Source organism: Mauremys mutica, chromosome 6 (assembly GCF_020497125.1).
Source record: "Mauremys mutica isolate MM-2020 ecotype Southern chromosome 6, ASM2049712v1, whole genome shotgun sequence".
Taxonomy (NCBI): domain Eukaryota; kingdom Metazoa; phylum Chordata; order Testudines; family Geoemydidae; genus Mauremys; species Mauremys mutica.
This window is the reverse complement of record NC_059077.1, coordinates 39653796-39678459: the sequence shown is the minus strand read 5'-3', so window position 1 is coordinate 39678459 and position 24664 is coordinate 39653796. Positions and strand designations below refer to the sequence as shown.

Below are 24664 nucleotides of genomic sequence, written 5' to 3'. Positions count from 1 at the left end.
AGAAGCACCCTTGTGTATTTCACTAAGTGATAACTTGTGAAGGGATGGCCTAGAATAGAGCCTTTTTTGGCATTTTTTTGTTGGTGGCAAAAAGTGTTCATAAGGCTTGTCTGTATGTGGAACATATGCAAGACTGAGTTCTTGGAGGGAATCACCTGTGCTGCAGAAAGTGGTATGACAAAAGTAAATGCCAGCACCAGTCAATATGCATCAATACTTACATTCTGGTAGTAAGCCTACATGTATTTTGGAATGATCAGGATCTAAGTTAGTTGTGAGATTCTCTCACTTACTCCTGTGAGAATTAGATCCATAACTGTTAGTATCATTACTACTTTGATGCGCTCATACTGGCTTTCTTTATTTCACACTAGGTTGGCCCTGACCTCTATGAACAAATACCAAGAAGCAATTACCAGTTACCAAAAAGCACTGGTTCTTGAGCCAGAAAATGACTCTTACAAGTCAAATATGAAAATAGCTGAACAGAAACTAAGAGACCTCTCCAGTCCTGTAAGTTACCTTATTTATTTATTTTTTTCAGTGAGGTTTTTTAATAACTCAAATGGAATTTCCTAGACATAGTACTCTTCAGATATTATTTGTTTACAGACTGGAACAGGACTGAGTTTTGACATGGCAAGCTTGATAAACAACCCAGCATTCATTAGTATGGTGAGTATATTAAGTATATCTTGTTGCTTTTAATTAAGAAACAGAATGTAAAATGTTTTAAACATTACTTCTGCTTCAACAAAGGAAGACGGTTTTAATGCTTATCATAACTAGTGTATACATCTAAAGCACAGGACTTGGTGGTGATGGGGGACTTCAACTACCCAGACATCTGTTGGGAAAGTAACACAGCAGTGCACAGATTATTCAACAAGTTCTTAGAATGTATTGAGACAATTTTTCATTTCAGAAGGTGAAGAAAGCCACTGGGGAGAGGCTGTTCTGGGTTTGATTTTGACAAATAGGGAGGAACTGAGGAAGAACTTGAAAGTGGAAGGCAGCTTGGGTGAAAGCGATCATGAAATGCAAGAGTTCATGAGTCTAAGGACTGGTAGGAGGGAAAACAGTACAAGAAGATAATAGATTTCAAGAGGGGATGCTTTAGCAAACTCAGGGAGTTATGTCAGATCCCATGGGAAACAAGTCAAAAGGGAAAAACAGTTCAAGAGAGTTGGCAGTTTTTCAGAGACACTATTAAGGGCATAAGAGCAAACTATCCCACAGCATAGGAAAGATAGGAAGTATAGCAAGAGACCACCTTGGCCCAACCAGGAGACTTTCAATAACCTGAAACTCAAGAGAGAGTCTTACAAAAAGTGGGAAAAAAAGGAGGAATATAAACAAATACAAGTATGTAGGGAAAACATTGGAAAGGCCAACGCATAAAACAAGATTAAACTAGCTAGAGAAATAAAGGGTAACAAGAAAACAGTCTACAAATACATTGGAAGCAAGAGGAAGACCAAGGACAGGGGAGGCCCATTACTCAATGGAGTGGGGGGAAACAATAACAGAAAATGTGGAAATGGGAGAGGTGCCAAATAACTTTTTTTTGTTTCAGTTTTCACTAAAGTTGAGTAGCAATTGGACAACTAACTGAATGAATGCCAGTGAAAATGAGGTAGGATCAGAGGCTAAAATAGGGAAATAAGTTAAAAATTACTTAAACAAGTTAGATGTCTTCAAGTCACCAGGGCCTGATGAAATACATCCTAGAATACTTAAGGAGCTGACTGAGGGGATATCTGAGCCATTAACGATTATCTTTCAAAAGTCATGGAAGACAGGTGAGATTCTAGAGGACTGGAAAAGGGCAGATATAGTGCCAGTCTATAAAAAGGGGAATAAGGACAACCTGTGGAATTAGTTTGTATTTTTTAATCACTACTTATGAGCCTTCATCATAATATCTAATACAGTAGTATCTAATATCCAGTACTAAATACTTTAGTCGGCTAAACAAATTATTAATTATATAAATTATATTCCATTATATTTATTTAACTAAACACTGGAGTTTTCCAGAAAGATAAATCCCAAAACTGCAGGATATTCCACATTAGGAGAAATTACATGAGTCTATTCACTCATGAGAGGTGAAGGGAAAACCTCATTCTCAGTCCTTCCTAAAATTCTCCTTCCATGCTAACATTCACCCAGGCACTGAAGCCGGCTGCTGGGTCTAGTTCACTTCTGAGGTGCAAGAACAAAAAGCAAAGCCAGTCACCCATTAATGCCATTTTAGGGCTTGCTTGTATGGGGATGCACCAGAAGCAGAGAATTATATCAGAATGGAGTGCGCACATGGGAAGTTTTATGGGCTTAGCTATAGTTCTCCCTGTCAGTTTCCCCAGTGATAAAGTGAGAGGAGTTGGGTTCCTAGAAGCTTCTTGGATTTGTTTGAAAATACAGAGTGCAAGTCAGCTGTAATGAAACAACTGCATGAGTGCAAGAAGCTGCTTGTGTGGAACTAGAGACTGGTGAATCCCTGTGGAAAGGACGTCTCCAAGGCCTTGCAATGTGCAAATTCCAGTCCTGGTGGGAGTGTGCCTCTGCTGATTGAGAGTTTTCATTCACATTGGGCCTTTAGGTTATCCTTGGAGAAAACAACTCTTCTAGAAGAGATGCCTGAGGTGTTTCACCAGCCACTGACTACTACACACCCTCACACCTGCCTTCCTGGCGAATGGAGGGATTGTGTGTGCATGCACATGCTCACACACGTCCCTGCTCCCCAGCAGGAGCACTGGAGGGAGCAGGAGGGGCGGGGAGGGCCCCCCACTTGCTCTGACCTAGGGCCACACAAAACTGTAATCTGCCTCTGGCTGTCAGGAAGTTTTCCTATTATTTGGTCTAAATTTTCTCTTTCATTCCATTAGTACTGTTTATACTCCCTTTTAGTAAAAAAATCTTTTCCCGCCTTGGTGTTTACATTTGCATACTTGTGGTTTAGTCATTGCTCAGCTATACCAGTCACATTTAGCACTTTTTTAACCTTTCCCTTCAGATTAATAATTTGTTGCTTTTCTCTAAACTATCCAGTGTGTCTTTTTTTCTACTCATGTCCAGAATTGAACGTAGTATTCCAGATGCAGTTGCAGAGTGCTACAGAGAGACTGTTACTCTTTCTCATGACATACCTGTGTGGGTGTCGCAGGGCAGTACTCAAAATTACATTTGTTGTATTTTGCTGCCATATCACATTACTAACTTGTATCTAATTTTCTAATATCTTTCTATTACTGCTTTTCAGGTTCCTTATTTGTTTTAAGTATCTGTATTTCCAATTAGTACTGTCCATCAGGCGAAAAACAGTTTGCATTTTCCCCATCTCATTTGGTTATTTCCTACCCATACTTCTAAACACTAGGGCCCAGATCCACAAAGAGATTTAGGCATTGCAATCCCTAACTCTTAGGTGCCTAGAAAAATCAGTGGAACAATAATGGGGTCCATAAAGCCCTATACAAAGAATGGGGGGAGACCGCCTTAAAATGCCACCCACAAAAGCCAGCAAGCTAGGTGGAGAGCCACCTAAGCTAGCTAATAACAGATGCTGATGAGAGGGGTATGTTCTAAGCCGTCCCATGGAGTCCAGATTGCAAGGAGGTGCCTAACTTCACTTGCAATCAACAGCAGAGAACCCCTCTCCTGGAATCAAGCAACTTAGGGATTTCGTGGGGAGCCCTCACCATGGCACACTCCCGGGCAGCCTAGCACAGCAGTGCAATTACATCTGTCTGAGTTTCCCCCATTGGGAGTCTCAATAAGTCCAACAAAGCTTATGTATATTGAACAGTGCCCCTTCAAGGCTGTAGTTTATTTAACCCAAAGGCGGAATGATATGCATGCCTCCCCCACAAAGTCTGCAGCTAGAGGGGGAGGGGGCTGAATTAACCTTAGTCCATCAACTCCATTTATGTTCATGTTCCTTTCCAGTGAGACGTCTGGAGCCAGGGACTCTTGTCATCTCTAAAGGAAGGATCTCTTCTCTTGGGTCAAGATCCCCAAATGTGAGACCCTTACTCAGAATGACATACAATTCTTCTAATCTGGGCTTTTGCTACTTGATGAAATCTTTCCATGAGGACCAGGTTCTGCTGAGACTTGGCATTCCTTCCTTTCAGAGCATCTCCCACCTAGGAGCGTTCTTACACGTACTTGGTTTTCATTCCTAGTAAGCTCCCTTAATGGCTACCCCATGAAAAACATCTCACATTGGAAGCTTCATTGTTCTGCTTTTCTCCCCCAAGAGCCTCTGTTCTTTAGTGGTATCTATTGGCAGTAGCTTCCTTTTATTATGCCTGATGCTTCCCTTCCTAATTAACTGCCTACTAATTACTCAGTGAGTTAATTAGCCCCAGGTTCACCTAGGTTACCTCATTTCCCCTTGTGGAGCTTGTCAGAGAGAGGCTCAGCTCCTGAATCCTATTCAGGACCAGCTACCCTGTGACAGTGCCTGAGCCATTTCTTGTGAGAGTGAATTAGGTGTATGCCTCTTTCCACACAAAATGGGGATGATCATAGTACCCAACTTACAACTTTTAGCTCAGTGGTTAAAGCACTCACGGGGGATGTTGGAGATCTAGGTTAAATTCCTCCTTCTGCCTGATGGGGAGAGAGGATTTGAATAGTGGTCCTCCACCTCTCTGGAGAGTGCTTTAACCACTGGGTTATGGGATATTTTGATGTGGGTTGTTCTCAATCTGGATAAATAAATAGTCAGAGGGACACAGAGAGACATAAGTGCTGGAACTAGGAGTGCTGTGGGTGTGACAGCACCTACTGGTTTAAAGTGGTTTCCATCATATACAGGGTTTACAGTTTTGTTTAATGGCTTTCAGCACCCCCATTATAAAAATTGTTCCAGCACCTATGCAGAGAAAGTGTGAGAATGAGACTATAGCTTGGTGGCAAGGATACCTGTTCACAAGGTGGGAGACCTAGGAGCCAGTCCCCCTGCTCCAGTGACTCTAGTTATTTATCCAAAGTTGGAAAACTTCAGCAAGAGAGATTGAGAGAGATCCACACCAGAATATCCCATAGCCCGCTGTTTAAGGCACCATCTCCTCCTCCTCCATTTTGAATGAGGCCTATTCCAGTGGGCATGCTTTAAGGACACTTACCTGATTGGACCAGGCAGGGAAGATCGGTGAGCAAACACCTCTGTTTTGTAGATCCTGCTGGGGTTTAGGCATGGGACAGGCCTGCACATGCCCAAACATAGAAACTTAGGTGCCTAGGGAACTTTCACAATGGAAACATAGGCACTGAGTGACTGTAGCTACCTATAGCATTAGGCAACAACAAAGTGGACGTTTTGAGAACTGCAGTGTTGCCTAAAACTGGGACTTATGCACTTAAGTCCATTTGTGGATCTGGGCCTAGATTCTTTCATATTTTTTCTGTATACTCACTTTTGTTCAGGACACCTCCCTCTCAACATATTATCAATTGGTAATTTAATTAATCTGCTGTTAAGCCCTTCTTTCATTGAAGACCAGACCAGAGAGAACACTGAAAAGTGACATCTTGACACAACGCTGTACTTTGTTGTTTTTCATTACCTTTTGTTTATGTTCCTTCAATAAACCTTCACTCTGCACAGTGCTGTTATCCAAACTGATTTTAATTAATTTGGGAGACTAAATTTCATATATTCATCTCTGAGTCGTGCAAGAATCCTGTTGTACCGGTCTCTCGCAACTTACGTGCATTTAACATGCGCGATTTCAACTTTATGCATATGGCCGGAGTGGGGGGTGTGTGGCCTCAAGATTTAAAGGTCCTGGGGCACCAGCTGTGGCTGGGAGTCCCAGGGCCTTCCCAGCTGTAGAGGTGGCTGGTAGCCCCTGTGGCGAACTAAAGGGCCTGAGGCTCCAGCCACCGTGGAACTCTGGGCCCTTTAAATGCCAGCCCCAGCCCGGCTGCCAAAACTGCGGGTGGGATTTAAAGGGCTCCTCCGGGCTCCCCACCGCGGCGGGTAGCCCAGTGGAACCCTTTAAATCCCGCCCACAGCTCCGGCAGCTGGGCCGGGGGGCATTTAAAGGGCGGCGGGGAGCCCGGTGGAGCCCTTTAAATGCTGCGGGTGGGGTATAAAGGGCTTGGAGATATAATTTTGGCTACATGCGGTTTTTGCTTTACGCGATAACCGCGGAACGGAACCCCCGCCTAAGATAAGACTTGCCTGTATTCCTCCAAATTCTTAAAGAATTTCCCTGGTGGATTGCAGCATTACTGGGAGCCTTTCTTGTCCAAAGCAGACCACAACACATCAAACTTAACATCTGTATGCTAAAGGGTACACAGTCAACTTTGGAGTATGTAGCCCCACAGCATGCAATAGCTCCTAACCTAAAAGAGAGGCCAATAGATCTGGTCACCTATTGAAATTGTAGGGTCTGTGAGGAAGGAGTAGAGTGAATTTTCTACACAGCTTAGTTTATTAAGTTGCACAGAAACTCCATGTGTAACTTAATTGAGCAAATGCATCTGTTTTGAGTTGAAAATCTTCTCTTCCGTCAGTAGCTAACTACATTAAATGGATTTTTTGTATTGTTTCCAGAGGTTGCCTGATCAGTCAAGTAGCTTGAACCCAGAGCTGAGAGGCAAGAACTCCTGAGTTCTCTTTATGATTTTTACCACTGTCTAGCCTTGAACAAGTTACTTGTGGTTCAAGTTTCAGGCCTTTAATCTCCTGGACCAAATTCACTGCTGATATAAGCGAATGCGACTTCATTGACATCAAGGATTTGCAATGAATTTGGTTTTCTGTCATTTCCCAAGTGTAAAATGGAGAAGATATGACTAGTTTATGTTGGAGAGGTGTTGTGAGGATAAATTAGTTAATAAACCTGTTTTAAGAAGAAAAATGTAAAGTATTTTTATTTAGTTGGATAAGATCTATGAGTAAGTGAAGGTGCTGAACATTTTATATGCAGCAAATGTGCTTATTGGGTCTTTTTATGTATTTATTTCAGATTTCAATTGCTTTGGGAACTTCTATAGAAATACAATACAAACATTTAAACAATTCCATACACAGAAGACTACCCCTGTGACTGCTTAGATAGTTTTACCCAATATTACAACAACCACCCCAGCAGCCCCAAGACTAACTGTTCCCTCCTCACAACCTAGAATCCATAAGCCTTCTCAGATTCCCGAGGGTAGGCTTTATCACGCAGAAAGCTTTTAATTTGTTATTCTTGCATATATCATTATCTAGAGGAAAACATTAGATAAGACTCCAATTGGAATGATGGAAGCTTAATATTAAGCAATATATAATTCAAAGCTGTTTTTTTAACCATTAAGATGATTGTCCAAATATCTGACACATTTTAATGTCTAATTCCCAGGGGATTGGGCCAGGGTAGCTCTAGAGACACACGGACTTCCTCTTTTTCATGGTTGATTACCCTGAACAGCAATAGTACATTGTAACTGATATTCATGGTGTAGAGTATAATGAATTATATTATCTTCATGTCCTTGAAATACATTACTTTAATGAGTGATTTTGTTGAGGATCATATGTCTCTCGAGTCATTAACTTAGCTTCTGTATTGTAATACAACAAGATATATATTGTGCTTCTCATATCTCCTACAATGATAACTAAATATATGACTTCATTCTGACTTGCAATACATCTTACCTATTGTAGGCAGCAAGTTTAATGCAGAATCCTCAAGTTCAACAACTGTAAGTATTAACATGGAGTATCAGTGAAAAGAGATGCCACTGGTGTTTGTGTGGGCTAGCAAATCAAAAGCAAATGGCAATGGATTACTAACATTTGTATTATGTTCATCCTATTATTGACTTTACAGCTGTACTCTTTGTAACTAGATCTAGTTTCCCCTACAGCTCACTTAATAACTGGTACTCTTTCTAGTAAGCCAGCAAAGAACTGCAGTTTGTCATTTAAGTTGGGGTTCTCAAACTGGGGTCACGAGGTTATTACTTGGGGGGGTCGTGAGCTGTCAATCTCCACCTCAAACCCTGCTTTGCCTCAAGCATTTATAATGGTGTTAAATATATAAAAAAGCATTCTTAATTTATAAGGGGGGTTGCACTCAGAGGCTTGCTGTGTGAAAGAGGTCACCAGTACAAAAGTTTGAAAGCCACTGACTTAAGATAACACCAATGTGTGTTAACTATTCTAGAATGTCGGGGATGATGTCCAATGCCATTGGTGGCCCTGCTGCAGGTGTTGGTGGCCTAACTGATCTGTCAAGCCTCATTCATGCGTAAGTGTTGTGAAGATTTACATATTATTTTAATTACCTAACATTTGTAGAAGCAGCACTCAGCTGCTGTTTAAAAGAGACAGTGTCAGGCTGATTTTTAGCCTTTGTGTTCCTGATAACCTTAGATGATTAAACTTTACATCTTACTCTTCATTATTTTATATTTACTTACTTTGTACACTTGATTCATTCAGTTTGAACATGCAAACTGACAGCTCAATTTCACTTTCTGGTGCTCATGCATTATTTGCTTTTTAGACTCGGTTCATTAAAAGTGCCTGTTTAAATTTTTAGTTGCTTGTACATTTTTCTTCCAAATTGCATTGGACCAGCCTCCTCCAAAAACTTCTCAGTTCCCTGCAGCTAAAGTCCTGTTCCCTCAAGCCATATTCAGCCTACCCACTTGAGGAAAGGCTGTGAGAATAAATAGGTCTCGTGGAGTGATCTGAAATTCAGCACACTCAGTCTCTGTCAGACCTAGGGCTGCAGTGAGGATGAAAGGCTGAAAATATCCTTCCACACCAGCTTCCTCCCATTTAAACTCAGAGGGTCTGCTGCTTCAAGCAACATCACATGAGGAGAGAGGTGGTTTCTACAGTAACCAGGACCATTTTAATAGTTCACATTATTGGCAACAAAAGTGCAGATCACTCTGTCAAGGACTCATTCCCTCCCCACCCCCAAAATGGCAGCCTTCCTGCCCAGTGCACATCAAATTAAAGCAGTATTGGTAGCTACCTGGACAAAATTCTCACAAGAGCTTATTCCTGGAGTAACAGAGTTCTTTCAGTTGTTTTTCCTCGTGATCAAGTATTTCAGCTGTCTCATCTGAGGTTAATTTCAGCCAGTTAGCTCAATACAAGCCAAAATCCTGGCTAGTCACCACATAAATGCAGATCAGAGACTTTTTGGGTGAAGTGAAGTCCACTTGTAGAGCTGGGTGTTATCAGCATAATGGAGCCTGTTACCTCACATTCTCCCAATGGCCTCACCTACACATGCACAAAATGGGTAGCAGAATACATCTGATGTGGGGTTTGAGATTGTCTTTAGGCTAGAAGAGCAATTGACCCAAATTGCCTGCTGGCATCTTTTGGAAGGAAAGGAGCAGAGTCACTCAAGAGCAGCTTTGTTTACCAATGTTAGTGTCTGCAGGTGAGTCAACAATAGTTCTCAGCAAAGGCAGCTGATGGGTCTAAAGATTCAACATGGACACATGTCCATCATCAGAACAGAATTCAACTAGTAAAAGCTATAACACCATGATTATTTTAATACATATCATCCCAGTCATGCTTGCTTTTGCTTTTATTTACATAACATAGCTTCAGCTATCATAAAACTTGCTGTTTTCTTGCTGCATGCCAGTTATTTTTCACTTATTGATTTACAAAAAACTGTTCAACACAGGGGACAGCAGTTTGCACAACAGATACAGCAGCAGAATCCAGAGCTCATAGAACAACTGAGAAATCATGTCCGGAGCAGATCTTTCAGTGGCAGCACTGAAGAGCATTCCTGATTAAGGAGGCATGTGGCTGTAGAACTAGAAATGTGAATGGTATATAATCCCAAAACGCACACAGTAGCTAGTAGCAAATGCATCATTGTAACTACTCTGCTTGGACATGAGACAGAAAATCCTTTGTGTCTGTTCATTAAACAAGAATAAATCTGTTAAACAGATCTGTTGCACACAAGTTTGAACATATGTGTATATATAGTGAATTCTTTATAAATTAATTATATTAAATACATTGACTTATTAAACTTCCAGTATATAAAAATGATCATATTTAGGCTTTTCAAATTAATGAACACTATCTATTAATGGATGTTAAAACTTGCCATCTCTTTTAAAGAGAGACTACTTACTATGCACCAAGGCTGTGCATTGGAGTGATCTACAGGGCTGCTGTGGGGGGAAGTGAGTCTAATGCTTTAATGGGTGCTGGTATGCCTGCGTAGAAATTTAGTTTTAAAAATTACATTGTAAAAGGCCTATTGTTCAGTAGTGAAGGTTTGCATGGCTCTGCTTCTTACCAGATCTGCTATGAAACAATAGATCTGACCAACACTCTGCTTCTTGTGATGAGCTTATGGGGGTGATGGAGTGCAATGTGGATTTAAAACATGTGCTGGAGGGTCAGTCCTGTGACTCTGTAGCACTGAGAATCCCTAGAGTTTGTTGAGAGGTTTTTGCTATCAGCATCACATGCCTTTCAACTTTACCTGGTGGGAAGAAGGTGGGTGGTAGCGCCTAGGGATGATTAAGAGTTGCGCATACAGAGAGGATGATAAAACTGTGGTAGGAGGAAGATGTGTAGCCAAGGGAGAAGGAAAGAGGAATTTCTACTGCTATATATGTCCCAAAATCATCTTAGTAGCCCTGGAGGTCTCCATTATGGCACTAAAAGCATAGGCATGGAAAGTTGTACTTCATTCTTGTGTGTATACAACATGAGTTTAAGAATCCTTAACTGTGATTAGTTAAACTGGTCACACACCTGCACAAGTCATTAGGACTGAAAACTTAGGTAATTAAAACAAATCAATATGTATCACAGTGTGGTAAATCACTGGCTTAAGAAAAAAACAGTTAAGGATTTTTGAAGATTAATTATATAACTTGTATATTTTAAATAAGTGATTAATGGTGAAAGGGCCATGAAATAGTTCTTCCAGTTTGTGTTCCTCTTCCCAGCTCTCCTAACCTGACACTTTCAGACCTCCTTGCTTTTCTGTATTTTTTCTTTTTTTTAAAATATTTTGTAACCTGTTTCCTTTCAGTTTGCTGTTCATGCCATCTACTGCTGCTGGATACACTTAGGCTTGGTCTATTCCAGTGTTTCTCAATGACTGGTCCATGAACCTGCGCCGGTCCCTGAGATCTCCCTGCCACAGTTTAGGAAGGCAGCAAGCTGGTCCCTAGTATCAAAGAGGTTGTGAGACACTGGTCTATACTACTACTTTTTCTCAGTATAACTACTATGTCACTCAGGGCTGTGGAAGATCCATACTCCTGAGCAATGCACACTTATACTGACCTAACCTCTGGGGTAGACAGCACTAGATTGACATAGCTACTGCTTTTCAGGAAGGTGGAGTGCCTGTGCTGACCGCGGAAGCTCTCTTGCATATGTAGTTTCTTCGCTAAGCACTAGTGAGAAGACATTGTGCGGAATGTAAGCGAGAGCAGAATTTAGAACTAAGGCAGAAGCTCCTTTCTGAGTTTGGTGATGGGAGGGTAAAAATTCCCAATTTTGTCAGGGTGTATATATTGCACAGGGGGAAATTTGCAGACATGAAAAATCAGACTAACATCCATTGCATAAGACACTTTATATTTTATTCATTAAATAACTCTTACATGGCATTAGATTATTAGCTTTATTTTTTCTAAAAAGAATGCTATTTATAATTGCACTGCATGCTCATTAATGTACTCTGGGGTGCATTGGAGACATTAGGCAAACACCCCTAAGCTCTAAATTGAATCAGTGCTATTCTGATGTATTGGCTGACCACATGGAAAGCTATGTGTCTGACTTGGGGAGGAGAGGGGGGGACGACGGACTAACTTATGTATGTACTTTAGATTTTTTCAGTTGTAGTTCAGGTAACTAATATCTGCCTTTAGGCAGATTATTGTTTTTACTAAAAAAAGAAATTATTGCTTTTTATAAAAAAACTGAGAATTGAATAAGCCCCAAACAATATAGTTACATTAGGAATCTACAGATGCAGAAATCATTTGGCAGATTTTTTTCATAATGCACTCTTTGAACAGACCATTTACACAGTGTATTCTCCACTATACTTCACCCTTCCAGATTTTCAGCAACTCCAAGGTCAATTCCAGTTTTTTTGCACTAAATTTAATAAAGGAAACAAAACAAAAGTGGGGCTTTACAGAAGCTAAGGATGTGACCCAATATATTTACCCTTGTGTTCTGACAATCTTCATTTAATATTTTAGTTTTCTTATGCTCTCCTACTAAAAAATCTTTTGTAGTAGAGTGTCTTTAATGATGGTTAAGCATAATAATCCTAAACTTTACTCTTCTGTATAACAACGATATAAACAAAGGTTGGCTGCGGGGGTTCAAAACAGCCACTCTTTCTGCTTGTAGTTATATGTACATGCAGCTGCTGAGTATTCTGCAGATGTCTATGTTCTGGTAGAGCCAGCCCTGTCAAACTGCTCTGGAGTAGTTATCACTAGTGCTATGAACTGTACTCTTGGAACCATGCTTATTAGAAGTCGTAACTTCCATTTCACATACCACACTGTTAAGAATGTGAGTCTTATTCCAGCATCTGTAACAAGAATGCTTGTTTTTAGATTTTTGATAGCATTACCTAATGCAGGAAGATGCCACAATTGACACAATAGAAAACTTGCAACCGTCTATTATATTTTGCATATGAGCAGATGGGACTTTATAGCTTAATAAAAAAAATAGAAATTCCCTAATGGACAGTAGCTGTCATTAACTACTCTTTCCATTTAAGTCCAGGCAGAGTTTTCATTCATGCTAAAATGTATTTTGCCACTCTGCAGGCTACATTTTCACAATGTCATGACTTGTTTTAATCGGTGGTTGAAGAGAGAGCTTGGGTACTTTGAATGTTGAAAAAAATTCATACTGATAAGTGGTAAACCATGACCTAAACAAATATTGCTTTCCTTTTGGACCAAATGCAGTTTATCAGTGAACTAAATAAATAATTATGCATTTAAAATTTGTTTGGTTTGTTTGGTGCAGCAACAAATTCATGTGGTAAGCAGTGGAAAAAGGGGAAATATCTTGCAAAATAAAGAGTTTACTTTATTCACAAACTTAAAATCTGAATTTAAAACAGGTTTGTGTGGAAATGTTTTATTTTCATCTGTTTGATGTCCCTCTCGAAAAATACAGCTAAAGTTGTACTTCAGCACACAGCACCAAACTTAAGCATTTTCTTTTGCTAAAATGCAATTTTGGGTTTTTGATCAAGGGAGAGTGTGGCCATATGGTTCAAACTGATCTTTTTTGGGGGGAGGGGCGGGGGGGCGCAGTAGTTTTCTTTTCTCTTATTACTTCATTGAACTCTGGATTACGTGAGGGCATGTTCCCCTTTATTAATCTTATATTCCTTCTAAACTTCAGGTAGTTTATTTCTGTAGCTGCTATTCTTTAGCTTTTGCTCAACTGATAGATGCATGTTGATTATTTATTGGGGGAATTTTAAAATATTGTACGCAGAATTCCCCCAGGAGTACAACATGCAGAGTGAAGGTAGGCTGTACTGTTCACGCATACATGGCAACTTAGCTACTTTAGGAGTAAGTTATCAATCAAGCATATACTGATTAAAACAGCTCTGAAAGAGTAAGTTTAGCTTGGCTAGTACCACTTGCTCTCTTAATTTAGTAATCTGGTAATGATCCATCCCATATATTTAAAAAAACCTCTCCATTTACCTACGCTAAAGAAAAAAAGACGATAATATTGGAAAGTCTAAAATAAACATTTCAAACTAGGCAAGATTGCTGTGTGATAACCTGGGGGAAAATGTGAAAAGCCAGAGAGAAGGACTTTTCTTTATTTAGTAATAGTCTTGAAAATAACTTGGATGTAGGAACTGGTCACTTCGGGTAAACGTGAAATTATCAATCTAGACAAGGCCATGGGGAAAAATGTTTACTGTGTGAATACAAAAAATGTTCCCACAATCTATTACAAAAAATATAGGGACCCCCCCCCCAAATTCATTCTAATTGTGCATCAGGTAATTTCCAAGAGTATTCAGTGACAGAGGGCGGATGCTGCAGGGAGCTCTCTAAGGTTGGTGTGTGTCTATCATTATCCTGCACAGAGAGGGCAAGGTGTGCAGAGTGCTTGTGTGTGACAGGAGGTGTTTGTTTCAGGGAGCTGAGTTACAGCAGGCAGTAGACAAATTTGCTGCTTGCTAAGGGCTGGTAGGGGAGAGGTGCCTCACCATCCTGGGTACCCAGGAGGAGCATCACAGTAGTGAACAGGGAATCCAGGAAAGAGATTGGAGCCATGGGGTGCTTGCATGCTGGAGTTCAAGTCCAAATCCTCAAGTCCCTGACAGAAGAAGGGTGAAAATGAGAACTGAATTCTAATTAAAAAACAAACCAAAAAAACCACAACCTTGCCATTTAGAGGCTAGTCCCTCCAAGTTAAAGCAGCTCTGCAGTCAGTGCCACAATGGGCACCCTTTTAAAGCCAACGGTGAAGTAGATAATAACTTCATTCTTATGATGGCTGCATATTCAATACAACAGTGCAAGAAATCTTGACAGCTGCATTTTCAGACTTCAAAGATTTTATTTTCAAATAATAGATAAAATATGTATAGTTATCTCTTTAAAACATATTTTAAAACATTCCAAAAATGCTCAAAGTCGACAAAAATAAATAAACATACTTATATTGTTTTCAGATGTTTTAAACATGATTTTGCCATCATTCAGATGTAAAATTTAGGAAGTTGGTCCAAGAAACCCCAGGGGAAATATTAAAAGGATTTTTCTTCAATATTCTTCTTTTACTTTTGAAGAAATTACACAGACTTGTGCAATATCATCATACTCGTATGTTCTCTTCAAAAACGTGTCCATTAGTCTTAAGCCAGAGACACTCTAATGGGAAAAAAGATGTGTACAAATTTTAGTAAGTAGATAAGAATAAGTTTTGCACTACTGTGATCACAAAATAGTCTCTCTCTCTCTATATATATATATCATAGTTATGTTGTTAAACTGTGATGTCTCTTACTTGTAGTCCCTGTACTGAAGACAATAGTGTAAGTGCAAGATGGAGGGATGAACTGGGGTGTAGCTTTCCAAGCTGTCTTCCTGAAACTCCACACCAGTGGATGGAATTAGTATTGCACATTTCCAAAACCAGATCCATAGTTCTTTCACTGCTAGATGAAAGCAAACAATAAGGAATAAATCTAGTTCTTTACTATTCAAGAAAGACTGCAGAAGTACAATAGCTTGATGATTCTGAGAGCACTCATTAGAAACTCCTGATATGAATGGTTTATTACTAAAGTTAGTGACTTGTAATAGATCACCCTAAAGCCTGGTCTACACTAGGCGTTTAAACCGGTTTTAGGAGCGTAAAACCGATTTAACGCCACACCCGTCCACACTGAGAGGCCCTTTATATCGATATAAAGGGCTCTTTAAACCGGTTTCTGTACTCCTCCCTAACAAGAGGAGTAGCGCTATCGGTATTACCATATCGGATTAGGTTTAGTGTGGCCGCAAATCGACAGTATTGGCCTCCGGGCGGTATCCCACAGTGCACCACTGACCGCTCTGGACAGCAATCTGAACTCGGATGCAGTGGCCAGGTAGACAGGAAAAGCCCCGCGAACTTTTGAATATTTCCTGTTTGCCCAGCGTGGAGCTCCGATCAGCACGGGTGGCGATGCAGTCCGAAATCAAAATAAAAAAAGAGCTCCAGCATGGACCATGCGGATGTGATCGTAGTAAGGGCAGGCAAATCTGTTCTATCAGCGCTCCGTTACAGAAGACGAAATTCAAAATCATTTTTTAAAAATCTCCAGACAGACGCCATAGCAGGGACTCAGCGCACTGCTGCGTGACAAGCGTAACGGAAAGCCAAAGAATCAAATGGACGCTCCCACAGTTCCTGTAGTATCCGAAAAGCATTTGCATTCTTGGCTGAGCTCCAAATGCTTCTAGGGTCAAAAACAGTGTCCGCGGTGGGTCAGGGCATAGCTTGGCAATTTACGCACCCCCCCCCCCCACCCCCAGAAGTGAAAGCGAAAACAATCCTCTCTTGACTCTTTTACATGTCACCCTATCTTTACTGAATGCTGCAGATAGACGCGATGTTGCACTACTCAACACCAACATCCTTGCTCTCCCCCCCCCCCCGCCATGGGTGGCTGATGGTGCAGTAAGACTGATACCCATCGTCATCATCAGCCTATTGGCACATGGGGCAGTGCAAAAGGACTGGTAACCATGCTGACTAGCATCCGTTAGGTCTATCAAGGGCGCCTGGCCCTAATTTTTCCTGGTAGATGGTGCAGTATGGCTGGTAACCGTCCTCATCATAGCAACAGGAGGCTGAGCTCCATCAGCCCCCACCCTTCATGTGTAAAGAAAAGATTCAATTGCCCCTGGACTAGCAGCGCGATGCTGGGCTCCTCTCCTCCACACTTCTTAATGTCCTGTCTGGACTATCATAGCAGCTGGAGGCTGCCTTCCACTCATTTCTCACTAACAAGTCACTGTGTCTTATTCCTGCAATCTTTATTACTTCATCACACAAGTGGGAGGACAATGCTACGGTAGCCCAGGAAGGCTGGGGGAAGAATGGAATCAACAGGTGGGGTTGTTGCAGGAGCACCCCCTGTGAATAGCATACAGCTCATAATTTCTGCTGGATCTGACACAGAGCAGCTGTGCTCTCTGGTTCTATGATACAGTGGTTCTCTAGTACACTTGCCCAAATTCTGGACAGGACTGATTCTATTTTTAGATACCAAAAAGGAGGGATTGACTCAGGGAGTCATTCCCAATTTTGGCTTTTGCGCCCCTGGCTAAGAGCAGCCAGGGGCACTTATGACAGCAACAGATGGTGCAGTGCAAAAGGACTGGTAACCATGATCATCTTTTTACCAATTTATGGATTGGTAGATGGTACAGTATGGCTGGTAACCATCTCTGCTGTCATGCAAAAGCATGCTGCTGTGTAGCGCTGCTGAATCGCCTCTGTCAGCGGCATCTAGTACATATACGGTGACAGTCACAAAAGGCAAAACAGGCTCCATGATTGCCATGCTATGGCATCTGCCAGGGCAATCTAGGGAAAAAAGCCATGAAATGCTTGTCTGCCGTTGCTTTTCCCAGAGGAAGGAGTGACTGACGACATTTACCCAGAACCACTCGCGACAATGATTTTTGCTCCATTAGGCACTGGGATCTCAACCCGGAAATTCCAAGGGGCGGGGGAGGCTGCGGGAACTATGGGATAGCTACGGGATAGCTACCCACAGTGCAACGCTCCAGAAGTCGATGCTAGCCTCGGACCGTGGACGCAAACCACCGATTTAATGTGTTTAGTGTGGCCGCGCGCACTCGATTTTATACAATCTGTTTTACAAAACCGGTTTATGCAAATTCGGAATAGCCCCATAGTGTAGACGTACCCTAAGTCTCAAAAGTTACTCAGTTACATATTGTTTTCATAGAATCATAGACTTTAAGGTCAGAAGGGACCATTATAATCATCTAGTCTGACCTCCTGCACAATGCAGGCCACAGAATCTCACCCACCCACTCCTGTATCAAACCTGTGTCTGAACCATTGAAGTCCTCAAATCATGGTTTAAAGACTTCAGGATGCAGAGAATCTTCCAGCAAATGACCCATACCCACGCTGCAGAGGAAGGCAAAAAACCCCTAGGGCCTCTGCCAATCTGCCCTGGAGGAAAATTCCTTCCCAACCCCAAATATGGCAATCAGCTAAACCCTGAGCATGTGGGCAAGACTCATCAGCCAGACACCCAGTAAAGAATTCTATGTAGTAACTTAAATCCCACCTCATCTAACAGCCCATCACAAGCCATTGGGCATATTTACAGCTAGTAGTCAAAGACCAATTAATTGCCCTAATTAGGCTATTCAATTATACCATCCCCTCCATAAACTTATCTAGCTTAGTCTTGAAGCCCGATATGTCTTTTGCCCCCACTACTCCCTTTGGAAGGCTGTTCCAGAACTTCACTCCTCTGATGGTTAGAAACCTTCGTCTAATTTCAAGTCTAAACTTCCTGATAGCCAGTTTATATCCATTTGTTCTTGTGTCCACATTGGTACTGAGCTTAAATAATCCCTCCCCCTCCCTGATATTTATTCCTCTGATATATTTATAGAGAGCAATCATATCTCCCCTCAGCCTTCTTTTGGTTAGGCTAAACAAGGCAAGCTCTTTGAGTCTCCTTTTGTAAGACAGGTTTCCATTCCTCAGATCATCCTAGTAGCCCTTCTCTGTACCTGTGCCAGTTTGAATTCATCCTTCTTAAACATGGGAGACCAGAACTGCACACAGTATTCCAGATGAGGTCTCACCAGTGCCTTGTATAACAGTACTAACACCTCCTTATCTCTACTGGAAATACCTCACCTGATGCATCCCAAGACCACCTTTTATTAGCTTTTTTCATGGCCATATCACATTGTGATCACCCAATACTCCGAGGTCCTTCTCCTCCTCTGTTACTTCCCACTGATGCGTCCCCAGCTTATAACAATAATTCTTGTTATTAATCCCTAAATGCATGACCTCACACTTTTCACTATTAAATTTCATCCTATTACTATTAGTTTACAAGGTCATCCAGATTTTCTTGTATGATATCCCGGACCTTCTCTGTATTGGCAATACCTCCCAGCTTTGTGTCATCTGCAAACTTTATTAGCACATTCCCACTTTTTGTGCCAAGGTCAGTAATAAAAAGTTTAAATAAGATTGGTCCCAAAACTGATCCCTGAGGAACTCCACTAGTAACCTCCTTCCAGCCTAACCTTTCAGTATGACCCATTATAGTCTCCCCTTTAACCAGTTCCTTATCCACCTTTCAATTTTCATATTGATCCCCATCTTTTCCAATGTAGCTAATAATTCCCCATGTGGAACCGTATCAAATGCTTTACTGAAATTGAGGTAAATTAGATCCACTGTGTTTCCTTAGTCTAAAAAACCTGTTACCTTCTCAAAGAAGGAGATCAGGATGGTTTGGCACGATCTACCTTTTGTAAAACCACATTGTATTTTGTCCCAATTACCATTGATCTCAATGCTCTTAATTACTTTCTCTTTCAAAATTTTTTCCAAGACCTTTCATACTACAGATGTCAAACTAACCGGCCTGTAGTTGCCTGGATCACTTTTTTCCCCTTTATTAAAGATAGGAACTATGTTAGCAATTCACCAGTCATACGGTACAACCCCTGAGTTTACAGATTCATTAAAAATTCTTGCTAATGGGCTTGCAATTTCATGTGCCAGTTCCTTTAATCTTCTTGGATGAAGATTATCTGGGCCCCCCGATTTAGTCCCATTAAGCTGTTCGAGTTTGGCTTCTACCTCGGATGTGGTATTATCTACCTCCATATCCTCATTCCCATTTGTCATCCTACTATTATCCCTAAACTCCTCATTAGCCTCATTAAAGACTGAGGCAAAGTATTTGTTTAGATATTGGGCCATGCCTAGATTATCCTTAACCTCCACTCCATCCTCCATGTTTAGCGGTCCCACTTCTTCTTTCTTGGTTTTAAACATGTAAGAATTGTACAGTGAGATGGTAGCCATGCTGGGATACCATAATATCACTTACACGTGGGACAAGAACAAGACGACTACCAAAAAAGTTAAATGCAAAATAATTTCTTTCCTTTACTTCCTGGCCTCAGCTACAGCTGAGAATTACTTTTACAATCCTAGTGTAGCATGACACTTACAAGTCACATCAAGTGCAAACTTGATATTCAAGACTTGGATAGATTTAATTTTTTTAAAAACATCTGGACAATGCTTCTGGGGGGTTGCAGGGTAAGTGACAGTTAAAGTTGACACTGAAGGTATCCTTTATTCTACTTAATGCTTATATTTACGTGAACAGGGTAAGATGTTTTGTAACTTAACACTTGTATCCACATTAATGTACAAGATTGAAAGTTACACAGACTTTCACCACAGAATTTTGGCAACATCCAAAGCCATTCCAGCAGTATCACCATCACCTTTGGTGGAATTATAGCTTTATGATCACTTTAATTTACTCTAATATAAATGTATTTCAAACAACAAAGGGTAACAATATGTGGCATTACTATATATCTATATAGATATATATCTACAAAGATGCATGTTTAAAATTTACTTTAGCAGCAAGCACTAAAGAAACCAAACCTCCCCTATCAAAAAAAAGCGCAAAAACCAATTGATATTACCTGCAATTGGTTATTTTACACGTAATGTCAAAAGGCTCTTCCAGGTTTACAGTATCTGGTATCGTCTCCAAAGAAAGTCTTACATCACCATAACCTGGGGCCTGCAGAGGTACAAGAATAGTTAGCTTTTCAAGTCATTGGTAACAAAGCTGAAGTACTGTATTGAACTTTCATTTAGTCTAGTCTAACAAATTTAAACTAAGGCCATGTCTACACTTACAAGCTTACAAAAGCACAACTGTATCGATACAGCTGTGCTGCTGTAAAAGGGCTTGTGTAGCCATGTTATAATGATGGGAGAGAGGTCTCCTCTCAACATAATAAAACCAACTCAACTAGTGGCGGTAGTTATGTCGGCGGAAGAACGTCTCCTGCTGATATAGCACTGTACACACGAGCACTTACGCTGGCAATAAACTTATGTCGTTCTTGGGCTGTTTTTTTCACACCCCTGAGTGACAAAACTTTTGCTGACATAAGTGCTAGTGTAGACATGGCCTAAGAAATAGAAAGAAAAACAAATAAATTTATCACAAGTTAAGATGGGGGAAAAGACTCATAGGAAAAATAAGATCTGAATTATACACGCCTTCTGACGAAGTGGGTATTCACTCACGAAAGTTTATGCTCCAATACTTCTGGTTAGTCTATAAGGTGCCACAGGACTCTTTGTTGTTTTTTACAGATCCAGACTAACATGCCTACCCCTCTGATACTTACACTCCTTATGATTAAGTTTTCCAATTTCTTAATTTAAGTTTTGAATGTGAGCCACATTTCACTCTCGGAGGTTTTATAAAATCTTACTTGTGCTCAAATGCAAGCGACAGTGTGGATAATGGAAATATACGTTTCCCCACACCGTCCCACTAATACGTCTCATCCTGGACAGAGTTGTCTCACCCATAGAATTGATAATAATTCAATCTCTATATCCTTTGTCTGTAGAACGTCTACTAGGACTGCCAAAAATATTGCTAGTAACTGCCAGCTAGGGTGGCATTAGATGTCAACATTTGTCCACTATAATTTGAATTGAGACTCAAGTCATTTTACATAGCTCACTGATTAGCCATCATATGGCAGAGGCTTTGGTTACTACCTGCTTGGGCTGAATTCAAGCCAGCAAATGATATAAAAAGCTTTATGTTCTATTTCCAAAAGCGTTAACTGTCCATTCCCACCTGCCTTTTTTCTTTCTTTCCTCTCCTGAGTCTCATTGAGATGAAGCACTTAAATACTAGGGTAGCGGTGGTATGTTTATTATAAGTTTTCCTGTATGAAATGTAACTTTTCATATGGCATCTTTCAGCAAGTATCACAGAACACTTTACAAAGAAGTGATGCAAAAAGATAATGATTGACAGAGTGGGGAATACATACTTGCTGGCAGGCTGAAAGGCGTATATAACGGAGAGAAATATGATTAATTTTTAAAAGTGTAGATGTGCAAGAAAAGCCTGTCTTGAACACACTAAAGTGAGTAGAGAAGTACTAAACTCATTTGAAGAGCTGAAATGGTTGCTTAAGAGAGAATTCCAGATCAATAGAGCAGCTATAAAAAAGGGCAACCTCTAACTTATGGGATTTGAGGGGAAGAGACATAAGAGGCGAACACAGGAGACGCAGGCTAAAATGGGCCATGTTTTCAGTTGGATTGAGAGAGAGGAATCCAGTGAAGGTGAGGAAGAATGGAAAGGATCTGATCCCATTTCATAAATGAGAGGGTAGTTTGGCCATACTATTTGTCACAAACCAAGGAGTAGGTAGTGCTACCTAGTGGCCAGAGCAGAATCAGAGGGCAGAACTTGAGGTGTGGTCAGGAAGCAAGCCAGTGGTCAGAGCCAGGAATTAGGAATGAAGAGTTCACAGTCTAGGCAGAGTCTAGGGCTGAAGTGGAGCAGGCAAGGGGTAGAGAAAGGGTTAGGTAGGAAGCAGGTCTGGAACACACTGAGCAGCCATTGTACTGCTGCTGCTAAGGGCTTTAATGATCAACTGTTGGTTCTTCTGACCAATCAGGTAGCGTAGTCACTTAGTGAGGGCTTATTAGGTCCACTCCAGCTCATTCAGTTACTAGCCCCAAATCAGCTGAGTTCCTGACAGTATTCTAGACTCTCTCAAGACTAGGAATTAAGAAAAACAGCAGTGCCATTCAGCAGTAGAATGTTATGGTCTACCAGCATCTTACAGAATTAACAGAAAAGAATCCTGTGGCACCTTATAGACTAACAGACGTTTTGCAGCATGAGCTTTCGTGGGTGCAAACGTCTGTTAGTCTATAAGGTGCCACAGGATTCTTTGCTGCTTCTACAGAACCAGACTAACACGGCTACCCCTCTGATACTTTACAGAATTAAGACGGTAAGACAGATAGAGCTGATGAGTCAGAGGAGAGATGGATATCACATGCACAAAGCAATATCCAACGTTGAAGCTAACAATTAGACATTCCAGAATGAGAAAGAGGCCAAAAGTGAAGCCCTGAGATACAAGAAAATGGAAGGGAACATCAAAAGCTTTCATCAGAAATGAAAGCCAGCAGATATTAAGGGTGAAATCCTGGACCCACTGAAACTCCCATTAAGTGATGGCAGAAGTGATAAGCAGTAAAATTAGGTTAGCAGGAGAAAACGAATGAAAAGGCATCTAACAAGGAAGTAGTTTGATGGGACTGGAAGGTCAGAGGAGAGAAGTGTGGGAGTCAGGTTGTAATTGGATAGAGAGAAAAATAAGACATTTGTGAGCCACGCAGCATGCATCTTTGAAATAGCTAAGTGTAGAAAACGCCTCACAGCTCTCATTAGAAAGAGGGCTACTTTGAACCACTGGTTTACAACAATGACAAACTAGAAGTGAACCCATCTTTGAAATTTAGAGAGATTCATTATATAGTCAGCTTCGGTTTCAATATGCCCAATGAAGAGGAAACTGAGGAGTATCATTGGCTTTTCAAGCACCAGCAGCTGGAGTTAAGCTACTGGAGATAATCAAATTTCCAAAGTAAGTGTCCAATGAGGAAGGGGACAGAATGAAAGAACTCTGATTTTAGGTGGGAAAAGTCTGTTTTAAAGGGGAAAGAGGAATTTGTGATAAGGTAGGCTGAAGATGAGAGAGTTGGTTGACAAAGGACAGGAAGTTATAAACAAGCAGGCTAGAGGTGGTTCATCAGTATACCTATGAAGCCCTAGGGATAAAAAATAATGACATCTACAAATCCTGGCATACTAGATGAAAGGTGCTTACAGAAAGAACCATTTCCAGTTGGATGCGGGGGGGGGGGGGAGGCGGAGAGGAAGAGATACTTGATGTAAGCATACATACACGTAAAAAGGAAAAGAAATGTCAGTAATTCAATGTGAATTTACAAGTGACTATCAGAGTGGCGATTTGATTGACGTTTCTGTGGCACTTTTTTTTTCTTTTTTTTTTATGTGGTGGGTTGCCAACCCAACGCACAACCCTCATCCTTTCACATCTTGGGCTTGGGACCAAGCAACGAAGGACATGAAGGACAGCAGAGCGAGTGGTTCCATGTGAGAACGGGAGTTAGACAAGGATGTGTTATTTCGCCCATCCTATTTCTTGTGGTTATAGACTGGGTGATGCGGAAAGCCACCGAAGATAGGCCAAGAGGGATCGCATGGGGACCCTCTGGTCATATTGAAGATTGTGACTTTGCGGATGACATCGCCCTGATTTCAAGCTCTCAGATGGACCTCCAAGAGAAGACTGATAGAGTAGGTAGAGCAGCAAGGTGCGTGGGACTTAATATCCACGCCGGTAAGAGCAAAACAATGAAAGTAAAAACAGCCAGCTCGACGACGACAGTAGTATGTGACGTAGAATTGGAGGAGGTGAACGATTTTAAATATCTTGGTAGTTACATATCGGCTGAAGGAGATATCTACCAGAATCGGTCTTGCAGCAACTGCATTCTATAGACTTCAGAACATTTGGAGGTCGGCCATCTTGCAAATGAAAACCAAGGTAGAGATCTACAGGTCGAACGTCCGCTCTGTGTTGCTTTATGCGGCGGAAACATGGAGGACCAACAAGAAGATAGAAAGTCGGCTTCGGGGTTTTGAAGGAAGGTGTCTTAGGCGAATTCTTAACATACACTGGCCGCAGCGTATCACCAATGTTGAAGTGAGCCGATTAACGGGCATTAACAACATAGTGGATGAAGCCAAACAATGAAGATGGAGATGGTTGGGGCATGTGTTGAGAATGGGTGCTGATAGACACCCTCATATTGCCCTACGATGGACACCACAAGGAAGAAGGAGGAGAGGTAGACCATTGGGGATGTGGCGAAGGACCATTGAAGAGGAAATGAAAGGCATGGGAATGAAGTGGGATGAAATTTGCTGCCTCGCTCAAG

At 41.2% G+C, this 24664-nt stretch overlaps 2 protein-coding genes across 7 annotated transcripts in view; one reads left to right on the top strand and one right to left on the bottom strand.

Annotated features, from left to right (window-relative positions):
• SGTB (small glutamine rich tetratricopeptide repeat co-chaperone beta) overlaps positions 1-11811 on the top strand; it is a 33311-nt gene extending 21500 nt beyond the window's left edge. For 2 of the 3 annotated variants that reach the window (XM_045022293.1, XM_045022294.1), the window contains exons 7-11: positions 375-513; positions 613-675; positions 7685-7722; positions 8187-8270; positions 9681-11811. In XM_045022293.1, the coding sequence (XP_044878228.1) occupies positions 375-513; positions 613-675; positions 7685-7722; positions 8187-8270; positions 9681-9792 (436 nt within the window). In that variant the 3' untranslated portion in view covers positions 9793-11811. Of the gene's footprint in view, positions 1-374; positions 514-612; positions 676-7684; positions 7723-8186; positions 8275-9680 lie in introns of those variants that run through there. The other variant, XM_045022295.1, reaches the window with a different exon arrangement.
• Positions 11812-14586: 2775 nt separating this feature from the next.
• The window catches only part of TRAPPC13 (trafficking protein particle complex subunit 13), a 47635-nt gene continuing 37557 nt past the window's right edge, over positions 14587-24664 (bottom strand). For 2 of the 4 annotated variants that reach the window (XM_045022289.1, XM_045022291.1), the window contains 3 exons: positions 20284-20384; positions 15059-15209; positions 14587-14922 (listed from right to left, as the gene is read on the bottom strand). In XM_045022289.1, coding sequence (XP_044878224.1) covers positions 14815-14922; positions 15059-15209; positions 20284-20384 — 360 coding nt within the window. In that variant the 3' untranslated portion in view covers positions 14587-14814. The remainder of the gene's footprint in view (positions 14923-15058; positions 15210-20283; positions 20385-24664) is intronic. The other 2 variants (XM_045022290.1, XM_045022292.1) reach the window with 1 other exon arrangement.